The sequence below is a fragment of the Lissotriton vulgaris genome, chromosome 3_1 (genome assembly GCF_964263255.1).
Source record: "Lissotriton vulgaris chromosome 3_1, aLisVul1.2, whole genome shotgun sequence".
Lineage (NCBI taxonomy): Eukaryota > Metazoa > Chordata > Amphibia > Caudata > Salamandridae > Lissotriton > Lissotriton vulgaris.
The window spans coordinates 1,505,527,954-1,505,545,544 of record NC_141689.1 but is presented as its reverse complement, the minus strand read 5'-3'; the positions used below and the strand labels follow the sequence as shown (position 1 = coordinate 1,505,545,544).

The 17,591-nt window shown below is 43.6% G+C and overlaps 2 protein-coding genes across 2 annotated transcripts in view; one reads left to right on the top strand and one right to left on the bottom strand.

The window, feature by feature from the left end:
- Positions 1–6,257, bottom strand: part of LOC147728079 (uncharacterized) — a 30,256-nt gene extending 23,999 nt beyond the window's left edge. Inside the window, exon 1 of the mRNA XM_086962770.1 lies at positions 6,183–6,257. Coding sequence (XP_086818896.1) covers positions 6,183–6,257 — 75 coding nt within the window. The remainder of the gene's footprint in view (positions 1–6,182) is intronic.
- Positions 1–17,591, top strand: part of LOC147728078 (alcohol dehydrogenase class-3) — a 181,029-nt gene that overhangs the window by 142,213 nt on the left and 21,225 nt on the right. Inside the window, exons 5-6 of the mRNA XM_086961962.1 lie at positions 7,443–7,662; positions 16,759–17,019. Coding sequence (XP_086818088.1) covers positions 7,443–7,662; positions 16,759–17,019 — 481 coding nt within the window. The remainder of the gene's footprint in view (positions 1–7,442; positions 7,663–16,758; positions 17,020–17,591) is intronic.

Genomic DNA, 17,591 nt, shown 5'->3' with positions numbered 1-17,591 from the left:
TTTTTTGCTTTATTTGCTTTGTCTCGCTGTTCTCCTTTTTTGAGGGGAAAGATGAGTTGTATTCTTTCCCTTTTTTCTTCCCTTTCCTCATTTTTCCTTCCTCTGGTCGTCCTTTAAAATGTTGGCCTCAAACCTTTTACAGATGACAGTCAACTGTTTTCTAGAATGTTTTTCTGAGTCGTCCTGTGAGAGGTGCTGCTCTCCGATTTTCTGTCTGTAAAGTTTTGGAATTCATCCATTTGCTTCAATTTACATGCGATTTACTACACAAAGCACTGTTTACAAAGGAATGTTTTACAGGTGAGCGTTGGCCTTTTCCAGTCAATTTTAAACCGATTCCAAATTTGCAATGCTAAATGCAGTCTATTAACATAGGCTTCTGTTAGACCGGTCAGTGGTTTCAGTCTGGAATCTCAACATAGTACTTACCAGACTAATGGGACCACCATTTGAACCTATGCATAGGTGTGAAATACAATTCCTCACATGGAAGGTGGCCTTCCTCATAGCGATCACGTCACTCAGAAGAGTAAGTGAGTTACAAGCTTTTACGATTCAAGAACCATTCATGCAGTTGCACCAAAACAAAGTGGTTCTTAGAACAAACCCAAAATTCTTACCAAAAGTAATTTCTGAATTCCACATCAGTCAGTGGAATTACCAGTCTTCTTTCCAAAACCACAGACGGTAGCGGAAAGGGCCCTACATACATTGGATGTCAGAAGGGCAATATTGTATTATATAGAAAGAATACAAACTTTCAGAAAGACAAAACAGCTATTTATTGCGTTTTCTCCTACACATAAGGGCAATCCCATCTCCAAAGCGGGCATTGCCAGATGGATTGTAAAATGTATTCAAATATGCTACTTAAAAGCAAAGAGGACATTAACTGTTCCTCCTAGAGCTCACTCTACACGTAAACTAGGAGCATCTATGGCATTTTTGGGAAACATTCCACTAGATGACATATGCAAAGCAGCTACCTGGGTTTATTTATTTATTAAAAGTTTTATATACACCGCACACCTTCACAAAGCACTATTGTGTAGATGTGCACACAACACAACAAGCGAGAGTGGGACAAGCTGTATTAAAGACTTTATTTCATACAGTTGCAACAGACACGGGCGACCACCGCTAGGGAGAGAACTGCTGTATAGTCTATTCATAATGTACCATCTGCAGCCCATATGCCTCGAACGGAATATGCTACTTACCAGTATGCATCTGTATTTGGCATAGAGGGCTGCAGAGTGGTACATGCCCTCCCAGCCTCCCCGGAAACCTGTGTCTGTTCCAACAATATCTTATTTAGATACACTTACATTTTATTTAAATCCTTGCAAGATACTGGCCCCCAATTCGTCAGGAACCTATTCCATAAATACAATCCTTCCCGACACCTCCGGTCCACCCATAAATCTCTGTTGACTGTGCCGTCGTACAAGAGGAAACGTCTCGGAGGCAGCTGCTTTGACCATCTTGCAGCTGCCTTCTGGAACTCCCTCCCTCCTCACCTAAAACTAAGCGACAATCTCCTCAGTTTTAGACATCTTCTGAAGACCTGGCTCTTTTCTCAGGCACACCCTTGAACTGCCTCTTTTTATCAAATGATTGACGCGCCCTGTTCCTTTCTATAGCGCCATGAAGCCTCCGGGCGTACGAGCGCTCAAAAAATACCAGTTAACATTAACATTAACATTAACTTACATGGGCATTCCTATCTGTATTCTATCATACTACTCCATCTAACCCTACTATGGCAAAACAATCTAAGGATGGAGCCGATGCCCAAGCGCACTACCAACCAAAGGAGGAGTCACCAAGCTACAAAAGACTCTCCAAGAGAAAAACAAAGTGCAGGTTTCCGGGGAGGCTGGGAGGGCATGTACCACTCTGCAGCCCTCTATGCCAAGAACAGATGCATACTGGTAAGTAGCATATTCCTTTTATAAACAGCTCATATTTTCCTAAAAAGAAGTGGTGTAGCGTCATTTTTGAGTGGATGGTCGCTGGGTTGCTGTAAGGGTGTGACGCAAGCTTTATACTTTTGCCTCTAGGATTGACTGTCTTACCCTTGGCCAGGCTACCCTTTGTGATCCGGAGACCCCAGGTCCAACAGCTTCCTTTACAGAGTGCGTCTTCACCAGTTACAAGCTCCATATAATTGTTCCCTATGCAGTTTGAAGAATGTTGAACTCTTGATTTTCACTTGGACTGCAACCTGTCTTTGTCCTTTTTGCGCATGCTGGATAGTTATCTTTCTAGGCTATTTTCTGAATTATTGATGTTGCATCCCACCCAGCCCATTCTGTCAAGTGAACCTTCATCACAACAATGCAAACAACGTACACATATCCTGATCATGTACACAATCATCATTGAAATGTTACAGCTGTTCCCCGCTCTAGTGAGGCTATTAAACATTTCTTATGGGGCCAGAGGTCGGTGATTCTCTTTTGCTTTCAGACTCTTGAAAGATGCAAGTTGGAGCACCTAGTGAACTTCACATCTGTTTCAAGCACATTTAGCTATTTATGATTTTGCCCCCCCCTTAACTTGGCAAAGGTTTTTTCCACAGTTGTGCTACACAATGTATACATTTTACCAGGCCACTGTGCATTCATTAGTCTTGATGTCATTTTTTTGAGCAAACTTTGCATTTAAAAAAATAGAGGGATCTATGCCTAATCACATTTTTACTGGGCAATTACAAACCGCAAGAGTGAAGTGCTGCCTTGGCAATCTTCCCTGTAGGGCCCATAATTTAAACCATAAACTAAAGGCATGTTTGCTCAGAAGTTCTATTCCCTCCTTTCAAACTTGAACATACAATGAACCATTAGCGTGTAGATAGGCTACAGGTGGCGCCTTTACCTTTTGCCAAATAGCCAGTCAGTCCTCCTCCATCTTACAAGACTTTTTAAGAAATTGGATTATTGTTAGACCTGGCATCCTTGGCGTGGTTTCCCCCTATCTTTTTGCCTCTACCTCCTGTATTTTTGATGCTGTGCTGGATTTCGTTTTTGCTGGTTTAGATGCTTTGGGCACTTTGCCACTGCTGATCAGTGTCCAAGTGCTCCCTGTATACATTGTTACTGTAATTGTTTATCCATGATTGGCATATTTGTATCACCAAGACGTCCCTATAAGAGTGCACTGGGTTTGCCAGGGCTGGAGATCCAAATGCTACTAGTGGACCTGCAGCACTGATTGTGCCACCCACATGAGTAGCCCTAAAATAGTGTCTCAGGCCTGCCACCGCAGTGCCTGTGTGCACTCTGTGAACTGCCATGTCCTCCTGGTGAAGCCCTAACCCTTCCCTTTCTGTACACATTAGTCACCCCTATGGTACCCCCTTGGGCAGGGTGGAGTGTATGTGAAAGGTAGAGCATTTACTAGTGCAGGTGACATGCTCTGGTAGTGAATTACAGCCATTTTCGTTTTTCACTATTGTAAAGCTATCTTGCCCATAGGCTGTCATGGGGAATGCTGGCTACAGTGGCTACCAGCATATCTTCCCATAGGAGCAAGATAGGACATAAACGTCTGGTATCACTGAACTCAGAATTTAATAATTTATCTTTTAGGAAAGTTTTTTTTTAAATCATGTGTTTGAGAACAGCACTTTTAGAAGCGGCTGTTCTCTAGTTTGACCTTTGTGTGCCTTTGCCGGTTTGTGAATTGACTGTCTGGTTTGTGAGTGACAGGGGCAGGGTGGCTCCCAGAGGCTGAGGGGGCCATCCCTGGGCTGAATAGCTCCATCTGCATCTAGAGTGGTGGGAGGGGGTAGCACCTGTGCCTGAATAAAGTGTGCCTGCCTTCCACAATGCTGGCTCTACCTCCGGCTGGGCGGCTGACGACCCTGCTACTCACTCTGAAAGGAGAGGCCTGGAAAACTAAGTGCTCAAGGAACACCCAGAACTGTTCAGACCGTGCTCAGAGCCTTCCTACACAAAGGCAACAGACTTTTAGGGGTATAAGTACAGGACCCCTGACTACAGAAAATTAGATCATCCTGGAATCAAGAAGGAACCTCTGCCAAGGAGAAAGCTGGAAGACTGACCTGCAGTTGCTTTGCTGCCAAGGAGAGGGGAAGGACTTTGTTGTTGTTTTGTCCCCTTGCTTGAAGAGATCTCCAAGGGCCTGTTGTGAGCTGGCCTCCTGTTAAGACATCCCAGGAACAAAAGGACTTCACCCCCAGCTTTCCCTTAACTCTGCTGAGAGTTCTGCCCTTCCTGAGTGCTGAATGCGACTGAGGGGCATCTGGAAGTTGTGGCCTGCTGTTTGGAAAGCTGGAGAACAAGAAACTAAGACTAAATGCAAATTTTCACGCATCCCTCGCTTACGGAGCGCATCCCCGTCAGTGCGAGGAAATTCCCGCCGCTACGAAGATCGAGATAGTCGCAGCGCCTATTGCCGCTGCAAGAACAGATGCATCCTTCGCTTGCGGAATGCATCGCTCCGGTGCGGGAAAAGTACCATTGCTGCGAGTATTGTCGCAGAGCCTGTCGTCGCTGGTTGAGCTCGCCGCACCGCTTGCGGACCGCATCACGCCGCTGCGAACATCGTCGCAGAGCCATCGCATCGAAGGCATGCGAGAGAAGATCGCTGCATCACCGCCACGCTTGAGATCGTCGCCGTCCCGAAGATCGACGCATCGAACCTTTGCGAGGCGCTCCCTACGGAACCTACGCACCGGAATCCATACAAGGTATTGCCTCCCTCCCCATACAGACCGGATACGTCGCAACACGCCCGCTGCGTCCAGCGGGCCTGACACGTTGCCTCCCCAGGGTCTCAGGAGTGACTCATTGCTTGTTTTCCACCGCACCAGCTTCTGTTTTGGAACTTTGTCGCATCTAAAGGTACTGTTGGCTAAGCGTGACGCTACTGTGAACTATTCTAACGCAACTGGATTATTTTGACGCAACCTTAAGAACTCTTTAAAACCATATCTTTAAATGTGTATGTTGGATTTTTGTCGTTTTGGTCTTTAGTTTAGATTAAATGTCTTATTTTCTAAACTGTTGTGGAGTCAGTTAGTGGTGTTTTCACTGTGTTACTGTGAGTGTTGATACAAATACTTTACACCTTGCCTTTGATAAGTCTGACTGCTCATGCCAAGCTACCAAGGGAGTGAGCAGGGGTTATCTAAAGAGTGTATCATTCTTACCCTAACTAGAAGCAAGGGTCCCTATTTGGACAGTGGTACCTACCCCTGCCAATTAGAGACCCCCCAGTTCTAACAATTATGAATTGGGGTGAGTGACTACCGACCACAAAGAACCGTCACAACCCTTATCAGGGCGAACCCTCAGCCACTAAATGGATCTGATCACAGCCCCATGGACGCTATGGCACAGAGCAGACAGGCTTAACCTAGGGTAATGTCTAAAGTATATGCAGTACCAAAACAGTATTAAAGTCAAAATACAAAACTCAATCCACAGAAGAGTAAAATGTATTATATTGACCCCCAAAATTACAAAACTCCAAAAAGGGGTACTGGAAATATGAATGTTTAAATTTGCAAGGCCCCAGGACCGGCCCTTGGAGGATCACAGAGTATCCGGCAGAAGTCATCAACAGCAGTGTTAATTCAAGGTCCAGTTGCCACTGGGCAGTTGGGTACTTCCAGGAAAGAGCCTCTTGTTGCCTTCCTGTAGGCACACAGGAGGCCAGAAAACGTAAGTCCATTTCTTTGTCCTAGGTGTAAGTGAGAGCAGGTCCAGTCCTTCAGGGATCCTCTACTGTAAGAAAACCAGGTTCAGTCCTCAGATCATCTTCCACAGGTTCAGAAGGTGTTCTATATTGGGTGTCTAGAGGTACCCCATTTATGCCTAGCACTAGCCAGTGAGTGGCTTCCTGACCCGTCCCTAACCAATGGTTCCCAGGCCGGACCCATTCTCTTATGTAGGAGTTCCTGTTTGCCATACTGCACCTATTCAAATGCCATGTGTCTGTATTTTCAAGATGACAAATCTTTGGCTACTCTAAACTTGGGCTGTGTGTAGGGAGGGGAGAGTGTACTGTGGTAATCCTAGTGTTATCACACCTCTCAAAATCCAGTTTTAGGCAGGGATCTATACCCGCAACACCAAAATAAAAGAATTGTCATGGTGTCACGTTCTCTCCCTTTCAGGTATGCTCCAATTGTTAAAGGTGGCTCAACAGACCTGTGCTCTCAAAAGGATGCCCACAGCTCTCACTGTGCTTGACCTGCTGAACTCAGAGGAGCCATCTCTGCCCATTCAGGCCAGCCTATTGTTTACTCCTGCAATGCATTTCACACCAATTCAAGGTCAATCACTGCCAGGGCGAAGCTGGAGAGCCACTGCAAGTTAGCCTTCAAGAATTTCAGGCAGGGAAAAGGTAACTTTCTAGAGTTACTTTTCCCTAATATTTATTAAGAATCGACTTCACCATTGAATTGGTTTCTTTTGTAACAATGAAGATTATTTAAATATTTTCCTAGATGGTCCTATGCCAAAGATAAAGTTAGTATTTTAATTTCTAATCTGGGCTTTTCTCAGTTGTACAGCTCGGCCTGCCACAGTGAAAATAGCTTTGTGGCCTAGTCACTGTATGGATGTGATAATAACTTTATACATATCTTACTTTTAAATGCATGCACCCTACCTTGTAGACTGCAAGGCTTACATGGGGGTGACTCGCTAATATTTAAAAGGAAGGTTTTTCAAAAAGGGTTATTTTGCGAGGGTCCATTACAGTATTTACACTGCAAAAGTCAGACCGCAGTGGTAGGCCTGAGCCATGTATGAACTGCCACTGTAGCGATGGCATATGTGCTGCAGTTCACAAGTTGCCTATAAGTTCCAAGCACTCAGTGCACTTGGAATTCCATATACTAGGGTCTTACAGACAAGTTAAACATAACACTTTGGGATAAGCCAATTCAACCATGTTTAAAGAGAGGACATGCACTTTACTACTGAATTGTAGGGGTAAGGTGTACAGAGTTACAAAGCCAACAAAAATAGTGTCCTGCAAAAGCTAACAAATCTGGGATGACCACCCAGAAAAGGCAGATTTCCTACACAGTTGAATGATGGAGTACTTAATTTATTATAGAGGTGAGTAATCGTAGTAGTTCCTATACATTTTGAGCTACAATTCAGTATATCTTACATGTTGCCTGTTTTGCTAAAAAGCAACAAGAACCTACAACAGGTGCCACTGTAGTAAGCATATTCTATAAATGTATTTCAAATTTCGATGTTGGCCTTGTGCAGAAGTTAAATATAGTTCAGGGTTTTTTGTACATCGCTTTCAATCCGTGGGCGTAATTTATTAAATTGTGAATTACTGTAAACCAGGGATGTCTTTGCTTCTGCATAAAAGCAAGAGAGGCCATTAAATATCCACCCTGCCCTGCAACCAGTGTGATCTCTAAGTGTTCTTTATTTCTATAACAGAGTCACTCAAGGGAGAGGAATGATGCCAGACAACACCAGCCGCTTCACTTGCAAAGGGAAACCGCTTTTCCACTTCATGGGAACCAGCACCTTCTCAGAGTACACCGTGGTGGCAGACATTTCTGTTGCAAAAATTGACGATTCAGCTCCCTTTGACAAAGTTTGCCTGCTTGGCTGTGGCATTTCTACAGGCTATGGTGCGGTTGTTAACACAGCCAAGGTGAGGTCTTTTTTAAGTATGCTTTCCTACATTATGACGATTCTTTCTTGTACAGGTTCGCATTTTGAAGATGCTCTTGCCATTTATGGTTAATTCAAGACCATGTAGTTTTAGTTAATCTTTGTTACAGAGCCTCTCTAAGTAATTGCAGCAGCTGATGAACCTAATTACATTCAGAAAAAAAATTACCAAGGTTCCCGCCTTCAAAAAAGGGGCTATATCACTCCTTTCTTGTTTTCGTTCATTTGCTTTTATCAGGTTAAGGGGCCCTAAAGTGGTTAAAAGATAAGGGGTGAAAAGTTTATCACTGAATGCCAGTGTAAAGGTGATTGGGGCGTTTTGATGTGTAACCTGGTAGAGCATAGTAAATGGCATCAATGTTTGACACTTAGGCATCTGGTTTCACATGAGCACCCCCCCCCCCCCCCCCCCCTGCTAATCTTTGAGTTGCTGCTTAAGGGTCCCGTTTGTAAGGAGTGAATTTCTTTTCGAAACTCATTGTTTGGCTTACAGTTCTGTTTTTTGGGCATGCCAGATAACACCTCGTACATTTGGAAAGCTACAAAGATTTTACAACTGTGCTTGCTCCTCTGCCACAGTGCTTTCTCCTGTGCATTACCCTACACTGTCAAAAACGTGTGGTGGACTTCTGCATTTTAACCAAAACGTTTGGTTTTTGTACTATATGTTCTCCAGTGATTGGCTTTTCACTCCCTTTGAACGCCTCGAAGAAGTTTAGACCTGATCCTCACTTCCTATTCTGAAAAGGCATTTCCTGTTGCTTTGCACCGTTTTAACTGTTTTCTTTTGGGTGAAGCAACCACCAACATGTTTTTAAAGACTCCAAAAATTCATGTTTCACAGTATTCAACATGGCTGCCCCAGCACACCCGGTTTCCAACCTTAAACCTAGTACTGCAGACACCCTACCCTGCCTTACCAGCACTGCTAAATCTAATCTACGGGTGTAAAGGTTCAGATTGTGGTTCTGTAAATCTAAATGTTTGCACTTAAATCTGCTGCTTTGCACACTAGTGTTCACTTGGCTGCACAATCTATTTTGAAACGTGCCATAATATGGATGTAGCTAACTATGTTTTTAAATTATTTTCCCCACATTGACAGTGGCCTATATGTTAGTTTTAGAAAAGCAGGGCTATGTACAAAATCTTTCATAATTCGAGAGGTAGTTGGGCTAAGTTTTTGCACCCCTTTTTGGCCTGTATGTGAGTAACAAAAGTAATCTAAGTGAGATGGTCTTGGTATTTCAGAGGTAGGCAACAGGGAAGTGCCTGTCCAACTGCATACTGAAGCCTCAGTTTTAACTATAATACATTAGCTCCTAAACTTTTCGAAGAACTTGATAGAAGCGTAGCCTTTTAGGATTAACGTCCGATGGACCAGATATAGAGTTTGGCAGACAGGTTACTCAGTCACAAACATGCAGGATATACTAAGTCCACCATAGTAAAAGTGGCATAGAATATAATGCAGTTGTAATAAGGTGCATGGGATATCAGTCACGTTTGAAACTCCTTAACTTGTCTACAAAACTCTAAATCAGGCCTTGTCTTTGACCATCTTCAGGGTATAAATGCCTTCAAATTGATTAAGGAACCAGTATTGACCAGAATTATAGTTTTTGTTAGTGGATGTTTAGAAAGTTTTTCTGGCTGGTTGGGGGAGTCATTCGGGTCTGCTTTTAACCCCTCCCATGCTCATGACGAGCTCTGCTCGTCATGAGCCACGGAGGCCGTGTGCGCATGACGAGCTGAGCTCGCCATAACGGCTGCAACGCTCTTACGCGGGGCTAATTCCAACGTTTTACAGAAACGGGTGTGGCAGTGACAAGCTCAGCTCGTCATGAGCACACGGCCACCGTGGCTCATGACGAGCTGAGCTCGTCATGAGCACCAGGGCGCTGTGCCTGCCCCCCCCCTCCCCTGGACCGCAGAGGAATTAGCCTCGCAGGCAAGGGGTTAATACAATTTTTAAAGTAAATATGTTGGTACTTAAAGTACTTTTAGATGTGGTTATTTGCACTCTTCGGGTGCCAAACACAGGTGCGTAAAAGGAGATTTGTAATAAATAGGAACAATGGCCAAAGATAATTTCAGTTAATAAGCTCTACTGCCTCCACAACTCCAACATGCCGTACGGCGAGGATGGTAAATGAGAAATGCAGCTGTTTATTAGAAGGATGCAGGGAAGCACTGCCAGTACAAAGGCAGGAAGGTACCCAAGTCAAGCCTGCGCACATAGTGCCAGACAGAATTGGCATGGGAAGGTGCGGTGACAAGGGTGTTGCTTCTTTAAATTTCTTGACATGCATAGATGATAGCCCTTTCTAAAAATGTTAGCAGAGCAATGGCAATAGCTTAATGGAGGGAAAGTGGCTTTTGCACTCTGGGAGATCTACACCTGATTGATCAGTTTATTTCCTTCATGGACGCACAGGAACAGTTTAGAGTGAGGCCCTGTCAATTCTTTGAATACGCTTGATTGGCATAAGCAGCCAGAGAAATATGGAGAGTTCGCTAGTGCTCCTGCAGCCACGGCTGTCATGAGCATGCTATTGGAGAGGAGTATATGTCGTAGGCTCATAGCCATTATGTACAGGGCTCTGGAAGATCGGGTGAATGCCTCCATGAAGACCGTCCTTATGAGACTGAATTCGGGGAGTAGTTGACAGGTGTGGAATGGAAGGTGACCTGCACACTGGTGAAGAAGGCAATGCATGTTTCCAAGTAGTATATTTACATTTTCTACACTAGACATATGGCCCCTCCTTAAGCTGCACAAAATCTATCCACATAGTTCGGCTTCCGTTCTGGCCGCTCCACAATTGATCAATGTCTAAAACTTTTTATAATGATGAATAAGTACATGGTAGCCTGCCCTGGTACAATTTTTTTTTTGGGGGGGGGGGGGGCTTTTTATGTGTTAAATTTGTTAAAATCTGCTAGCTGGCTTAGTGAGTTCTGATTAACTCGTTTGATCTTAGTCATCACTTCCGGTTTCATTCACCTACATTTGCACAAATAGCACGTTTTTCTTTTTTAACCTGATAAAGAGTAATAGCTTTAATATACTATTTACTAGTGTCTTCTTAAGTAGGTGTTAAATCTGTCCTAGGGTCCATGATAAATATATCAAGTGCATTAAAAATTATTTGAAATGCTTCTGCCTGGCACGTTCCCGTAGAGTTTCTACATAATGTTTCATATTTTATCATGTATTTTATATTGTGCTTTTATGGTTTTATTATATGAAACTGAATAAAGATATTTTGATATCCACATAGTGCCCTGGCGTGTTATAGATGCGGACGTGGGAGGCTACATTCGCACACATGGCCTTGAGCTACGCTGACAATAGTATTTACTGGCGCAGGTAGTGCATAGACTGACATTGATCACTGGCAACCAAATGAGTGCTACTATTAAACATTGCATATTAGACATCACAGGTCAACTCCGCTATATGAAAATCCTACATTGGCTTATAACACTAGGATTGGTATTTGCGAAGAGATGGGTGGAGCTAAAGTGGATAAAACCAAGAGGACCAACCATAGAATCCTAGGAATGCGACCTAATGGGAGTGGTCATTAGCGGACTAACTTAAGAATAGAGAAATCCTGATGGTTGAAAGAGCGATTGAGGATATACTTCAGTGCACTGCCCTGAGGTGGGGAGAGAACAAGACTGGAATCATGGGTACAGTGGAGTGCTTGATGATGACCAGTATATAGGATTGGAGCCCTGATCATTTAGGGTGAGGAATTTTATTGTATGCTACTTTCGACTATTTACGGTTCGTGGTTTCCTTGGGATTAATCTAGTTACTACTGCTGCGACACTGGTGAAGTGGAATACGAGGGGAAGAGTGGAGTGATTACAGACAGCCACAAACTTTGGTACTGCCTGTATGCACAGGCCATGATAATTTAGGCATAATTGGGGTCACGGTCTATCTGTCTAAACTGTGTGTTTTTTCTTTTTATTACAATGAAAATACCAGTTCTTAAAAAAAAAAAAATCTATTAAAAATCCCATAGCTGAAATATCCCAGAACGAAAATTACAAAAAACAATTTGATGGACAGAATGTAGATCAATGTCTTACATTCACCCCAGTACAAGGATCTGGGCCTAAATCCATCGTTTTTTTCACTCCACACCACCCTGGGTTAGATAATGGCTTTATGCAAATCAGCTCTGACCCTGTTACCTCGAAACCGGTCCGCTCCTCGGATGCTTGATTCCGTTCTGGGAAGGACATGGCTTTTGTAGTTCGGACTGGACTGTTCCCATGGGTCACAGGGTCAGAGCTGATTTGCATATCGCCATTGTCTAACCCAGGGTGGTGTGGAGTGCAAAAAAACGATGGATTTGGGCCCAGATCTTTGGACTGGGTTGAGTGTGTGACATTGATCCACATTCGGTCCATCACCTGTTGTGTTTGAAATATCCCAGAACAGCAAAGAAAGAACCTCTGCCACTTGAAGGCATACGCTGTTCTTGTTGAAAGGGTTACTGCCTAGAAAGAGCTTCATAATCCTATTGCCGAGCAATAGTATTGATCAATTGAGGTGAATGCTGTGTGCACAGTTGATGGGACTACCACAGCTGGTTTCAATTGGTCCTGTTGCTTCCACTAGCGAGGGTGGGCAAGGCCCAAACTGGTCATAAGGTGTTACAGACCCAACATCCTTAGCATGGATGACCTGTTGTGTAGGCAGAGCTGCCAAGCAGCAGGACTGATTTGAACAGTTATTTATTCAGATGGCCTCAAAGGGAATTCCATACACCCTTCCAGGCAAACTGAATGCAGTTTGGCAAAAGGCATGGTTAATGAAGGGTGCCATGTCCACAAAAGCCAAATGAAGATGAAACTTCATCTTGCCCTACAGTCTGCATTTCTTCAGGGAGGACACCATCCACATGCATGTGTACATTTAGCCATTTGAAAGGCAGACCAAACTCTGGGCTACGCTCGCTACATTCACTTGAAAGTGAAGGACTTTAGTTGGAGGGGGGGAGAGAGTGAATTAAATTTACCCTGAAAGAGCCTGTATGTATACTCCACTGCCATCTATAAACCAAAAAGGCTCCGTGCCCCGTCCAAGAATCCCAGCTGCTACAAGCAGTCGTTGTTCCCTTGGCCTTATGAAGTTACTATCTAGTATTCATGTGTGTTCACTTTAGGGGCATCCCATGTCCAGCACATCCTTGTTCTTTGCTGAGGGATTAACATAAAACCAAATTGAGTGCCTGCAGTGAGCTGCTAAATGTTGATACCATTCATTGGCAAGAAATACCATAGATTGTCAAGAAAGTTGAACCAAAGTAAAGGAGAGCCCAGCTGCAAGCATGGTATGTAGGTCTCCATCTCTGTACAGGAGTTTTAAATCCCTGAACGACAATCTAAGCAGGTTTTTCAGCTAACAATATTAATGGAAGTTCAACCTGGAAGTCCTAGGCACTGTTGAAGGAGTCTAGATATAGATATAGATACCTTTGCAAAGTGTCTGAATTAAAGTTAATAAAAATTTGCATCTAGAGCTGGCACAAGTCCAGGATCCTTGGGAAACTTGCTTATGCTAATGGAATGTATAAAGTTGCTCACCTCTCAATCTCTCACCAGGTTTTCCACAAGAAATGCAGCACCAGCCAACTTTGGGTTCTTAGGGCCATATGTATCAAGCAAATTCGCATTCGCGAAGGCCTAATTTCGGCCTTTGCGAATGCGAATTTGCTAAATGGTATGTATAAAGCAAAATCTGGTGCAAAACAAGGAATCTCAAATTACCACCAACTTCTAGTTGGTGGTAAGTTGCGATTTCCTTGAAAAATGCAAATTTTTGCATTTTTCAAAGTGCCATGTGACGCACATACATGCCCTTAGGGCATGTGTGTGCGCCACATGTGCACCCATGCATATTTTAGGGGTGCAACAGGGTGTATTTTGGACACCCTGCACCCTTGAAATTATTCTCAATTTGCGATTAGCAAATTGCGAATCGCAAATTGAGAATAACTTCCCATTCATTCCTATGGGTTTCCTGGCCCATAGAAATGAATGAGAAAGTATTCCTTAATTGCGATTCGCAATTTGCTAATCGCAATTGAGGAATTTTAAGAAATCGCAAAAAATGCGATTTTGTACATGCATATCTATTTGCGATTCTCAAATAGCGATTTCTTAAAAATCGCTATCTGAGAATCGCAAATCAGGTTGATGATACATATGTCCCTTAGTCATCTAGTCAATAGTGGGAGTGCATACAAATGTTTTAGTCTGCTTTGTTGGAGGAACAGTTACTAGGGTCACAGTAGTACACACGCTCAACAGATGTGAGTTCCTGCATCTCCATGTCTACCTTTACGCAGGGCTTTCGTCAATCGAGCCTCTTCTTCCTAGACGGTCTGCTCCTCTTGGGTGTGTTCTTAGCCGAAAATGCTGGGAGTGTTGTCTGTGGTCTTGCAAGATATTTCCAGCCGACGAGCCCTTCCATCCCGAAGGCTTTTCCTAGACCTAAACAACTTACACGCGTCACTGTCTGCTTCCTTATGGTCCAGTGAAAGGTACAGTTTGCACTCGAGGGGTTGGTCGGTGTGCAGTAATTTTGCATGGCAACACAGACAGAATCTAAAAAGCATGCCTACCATCTCACCAACACATTTTCGGATGGAGCTGCTATGATGCTGAAGGTAGGCCTGAACCGACTGTGCCCCGAAGGGCGATCAGACTAACCTATTCGAACCGTCGAAAGAATGCAGTGATAGCACGAACGTTAAACATTACTGTCGAAGACCGCAAGAAACTGAAAGTTTTAACTGAACGAAGTTGAATCCCGGAGCAAAGGCGCACACGTCCAAACATGTTGGCAGGCAGAAAACAATCTAACAATGGAGTCTATGTCCATGTGCAATATCACTGTGAGGAGTCCCTCAACCTCGTGACTCTTTAGTCTTCTCTAAAGAACAACTTACACAACTCCGGACCCTGTGAATGTTGTCGTGCCTAACATAGGAAAAACTCAAAGAAAATCAGTAGCCATGAGAGGTTATAAATGAAGACCTGGCTGTACTAAGGAGGGAATAACAAGCCTATTTAGTAATCGGAAGACTGCATTTACGAAAGACAAAAACATAAGCCGTTGCAAAACATGGGCTCTCCCATACTGTACTGCAACAGATCACCAGAGCAGCGCTGGCTCAAGCTCGACCTAAAAATGTGGTAGCAAATCTGAAAAATAGACCGTGGCTGAGCATGCATGGTTTGGAGACCTCAAAGTAGTACCTAGTCTGTTCTGTACCTAAAGTACTGGCACACAGTTTGGATTGTAATATCTTTTTGGATAAAGGTGGTGGGGAGCATGGTGTTCATATAGCTCAAGAACATTTTAAAGCAAAAATGGATATGGAGTGATATATATATATATATGGGGCCTTTGTATTCAATAATAATTCTCCAAACAACAAACTTTATGCACCCAGTTATCAGAGTGAGCAGCGTCCTCCACGGCCAACCAGAGCGTGGCCCAAAAGATCAAAATAAAATCTGAGCTCTAAAAGACATTTCCCGCACAAAACAAAGGTATATCCCATCCTCTTCCCCAAACTGAAATATTCTGCTTATGTTTGAAGTTTGAAGTTTTGTTATTACTTTAGCACAGTTACATAAAACCATTGCTATAAAAGTCAGCATTGGCACATTTATCGTATTAAAAAGACAGAGCTGAAAAACAACTCTCCAGGCTTAATGACCTTTACACTTATAAAGGAAACAGTCTTGTAGTTGCCAAAGTAAACATATTGCTATGCTAAACCTAAAATAAAAGATAGATTAAGACTAAGGATACTAAACCGGGGGAACAGAAAAAGTCCAATTAGTTTTTGAGGGGGAGGGGGTGGGAACACAGTAACCAAAGAAGGTAAAAAAAGATTGTCCAAAAGTCTCACAAATTTTCCAGACCTTGCAAGTACTTGAGTGTCTGTGGGCGTAAAACACAGGGCCGAAGCCTCCCAGCATGTCCTAATGCCCCATTTTAAATACAAAGGTTTTGAGAGAGACCTTCTAGGGGCAGCCAGGGCGGGGCAGCAGCACAGGAGATGCAGCCATGATTCGGAGTGATAGTTGCACAGTCTGCAGGCCCCCCTCACTTGTTGGGGCCCATCTATTAAAGGCTGTCGAACGCAGGCCTAGAAGTCGCATAAACATTATGTTCTTCCGTGCCGCTGCATTTAAATTTTCCTGGAGATAAGATTGCCCGGAAAGATACGAGGAGTTCAAGCGGAGCAAAATGGTGGATGTTTTTACAGCCTGAAGGTCCATACGATGGGAGATTCGTTTGACCTGCTTATTGATAAGTTTTTTCCAGACCGAGTATGGAATGGTGTCTGAAAGAAGAGATAAGTTGTCAATCTCTAGCACTGTTATGGCCTTTACAATCTGAGTGTTCCAAGGGTTACCAGGGCTAGAAAGAGTTTCTTTTAGCAGGGATTTTAAGGTATTATCTCCAGCTTTTAATGTCCTTATAAAATATTTCAGGATGTCTGCCTCACAATAGATTGATTGTCTTTGTAGGCCCAGCTCCAAACGTAGTCTTGCCTGCTGGCTAAAACTTGGGAGATGGAAGATTTTTTTAAAGGTGGAAATTTGAGCAAGATCAAGACTTAACAGAGCATGCACCGGGGGAAGGCCTGATACCCGTAGGTTAAGGCAGGAAGTAGAGTACCTTTGATCACCTTCAGAATGGATTCTGTGGAAGTGCTGCTCAGTGACGGGTTCAATCGGGTCAGGGAGTATGTAATTGCTCCTGCTCTCTTTTTCACGGCGGCTAGATGAGCTACTGGTCTAGACGTCTCGTTGAACCAGACTCCCAGGTAATTGTATTTTAGGTATTCTGCTTCTGTTGGTTTGGAGGTGCCGGGCAGGAGTTTCTGAGGCATTTAGCAAGATGCACACTTCACTAGTTGAAAGAAATCGTGCATTTTGCAAATTATGACTTCGATGTTCTTATTTGTCATCCTTGTGCTCTCACCCCGCCTCCCTTTCATATTTTTTTTCCTTTCCTTCATGCTTACAGGTAGAGGCAGGTTCAAACTGTGCTGTCTTTGGATTGGGAGGGGTCGGCCTTGCAGTGATCATGGGCTGTAAAGTAGCTGGTGCTGCTCGAATCATTGGTATTGACATTAATAAAGACAAATTTGAAAAAGCAAAAGAATTTGGAGCCACTGAGTGCATCAACCCTAAAGAACATGACAAGCCCATCCAGGAGGTGCTCATTGATTCAACAGATGGGGGAGTGGACTATTCCTTTGAGTGCATCGGCAACGTTGGTGTCATGGTATGTATAATTGTGTTTCAGCTTTTTTTTTTCTTCCCTTGCCTCGTACTGCAAAGGCTGCTGCAGTACACTTCAGGATATTGTTAAAGCTGATATGCATCACTTAACATTTTTGCTGTTTGATAACGGTTTGTCATGTCGTGGTATGTTGGGTGTCAAAGTGAACAACCTTTTTCCTGTTATTTTTTTCTATATTTGAATTCCTAGCCCTCCCCCCCCCCCCCGTACTCTCCCCCATCAATCTGGAGAAAAATAGATTTCCTCTCCAAACTGAAATAGCCTGAAATGATACAGCTATTTTGTGTGCCCGGCTGGCCAATAGAAGACCTAGAGCAATGCAGTCAGGTCTGTGTTGGAAATCCCTCTTCCTTATTCATTACATATATCCTTACCAACACCATCCCTCCCGCTAGTGCCCATGCCTCACTCATCCTTTGCATCTGCCTTCTATTTTTTCAGTCTGCCCTGTTTTTTCCAGCGGTAGTCCATATTGAGCAGCAAGGGTGACCGCATCACTTTTTTATGCAGTTGCCGTTTTTTTCGATACTCTGTTAAATGGGGAAAAAAACATT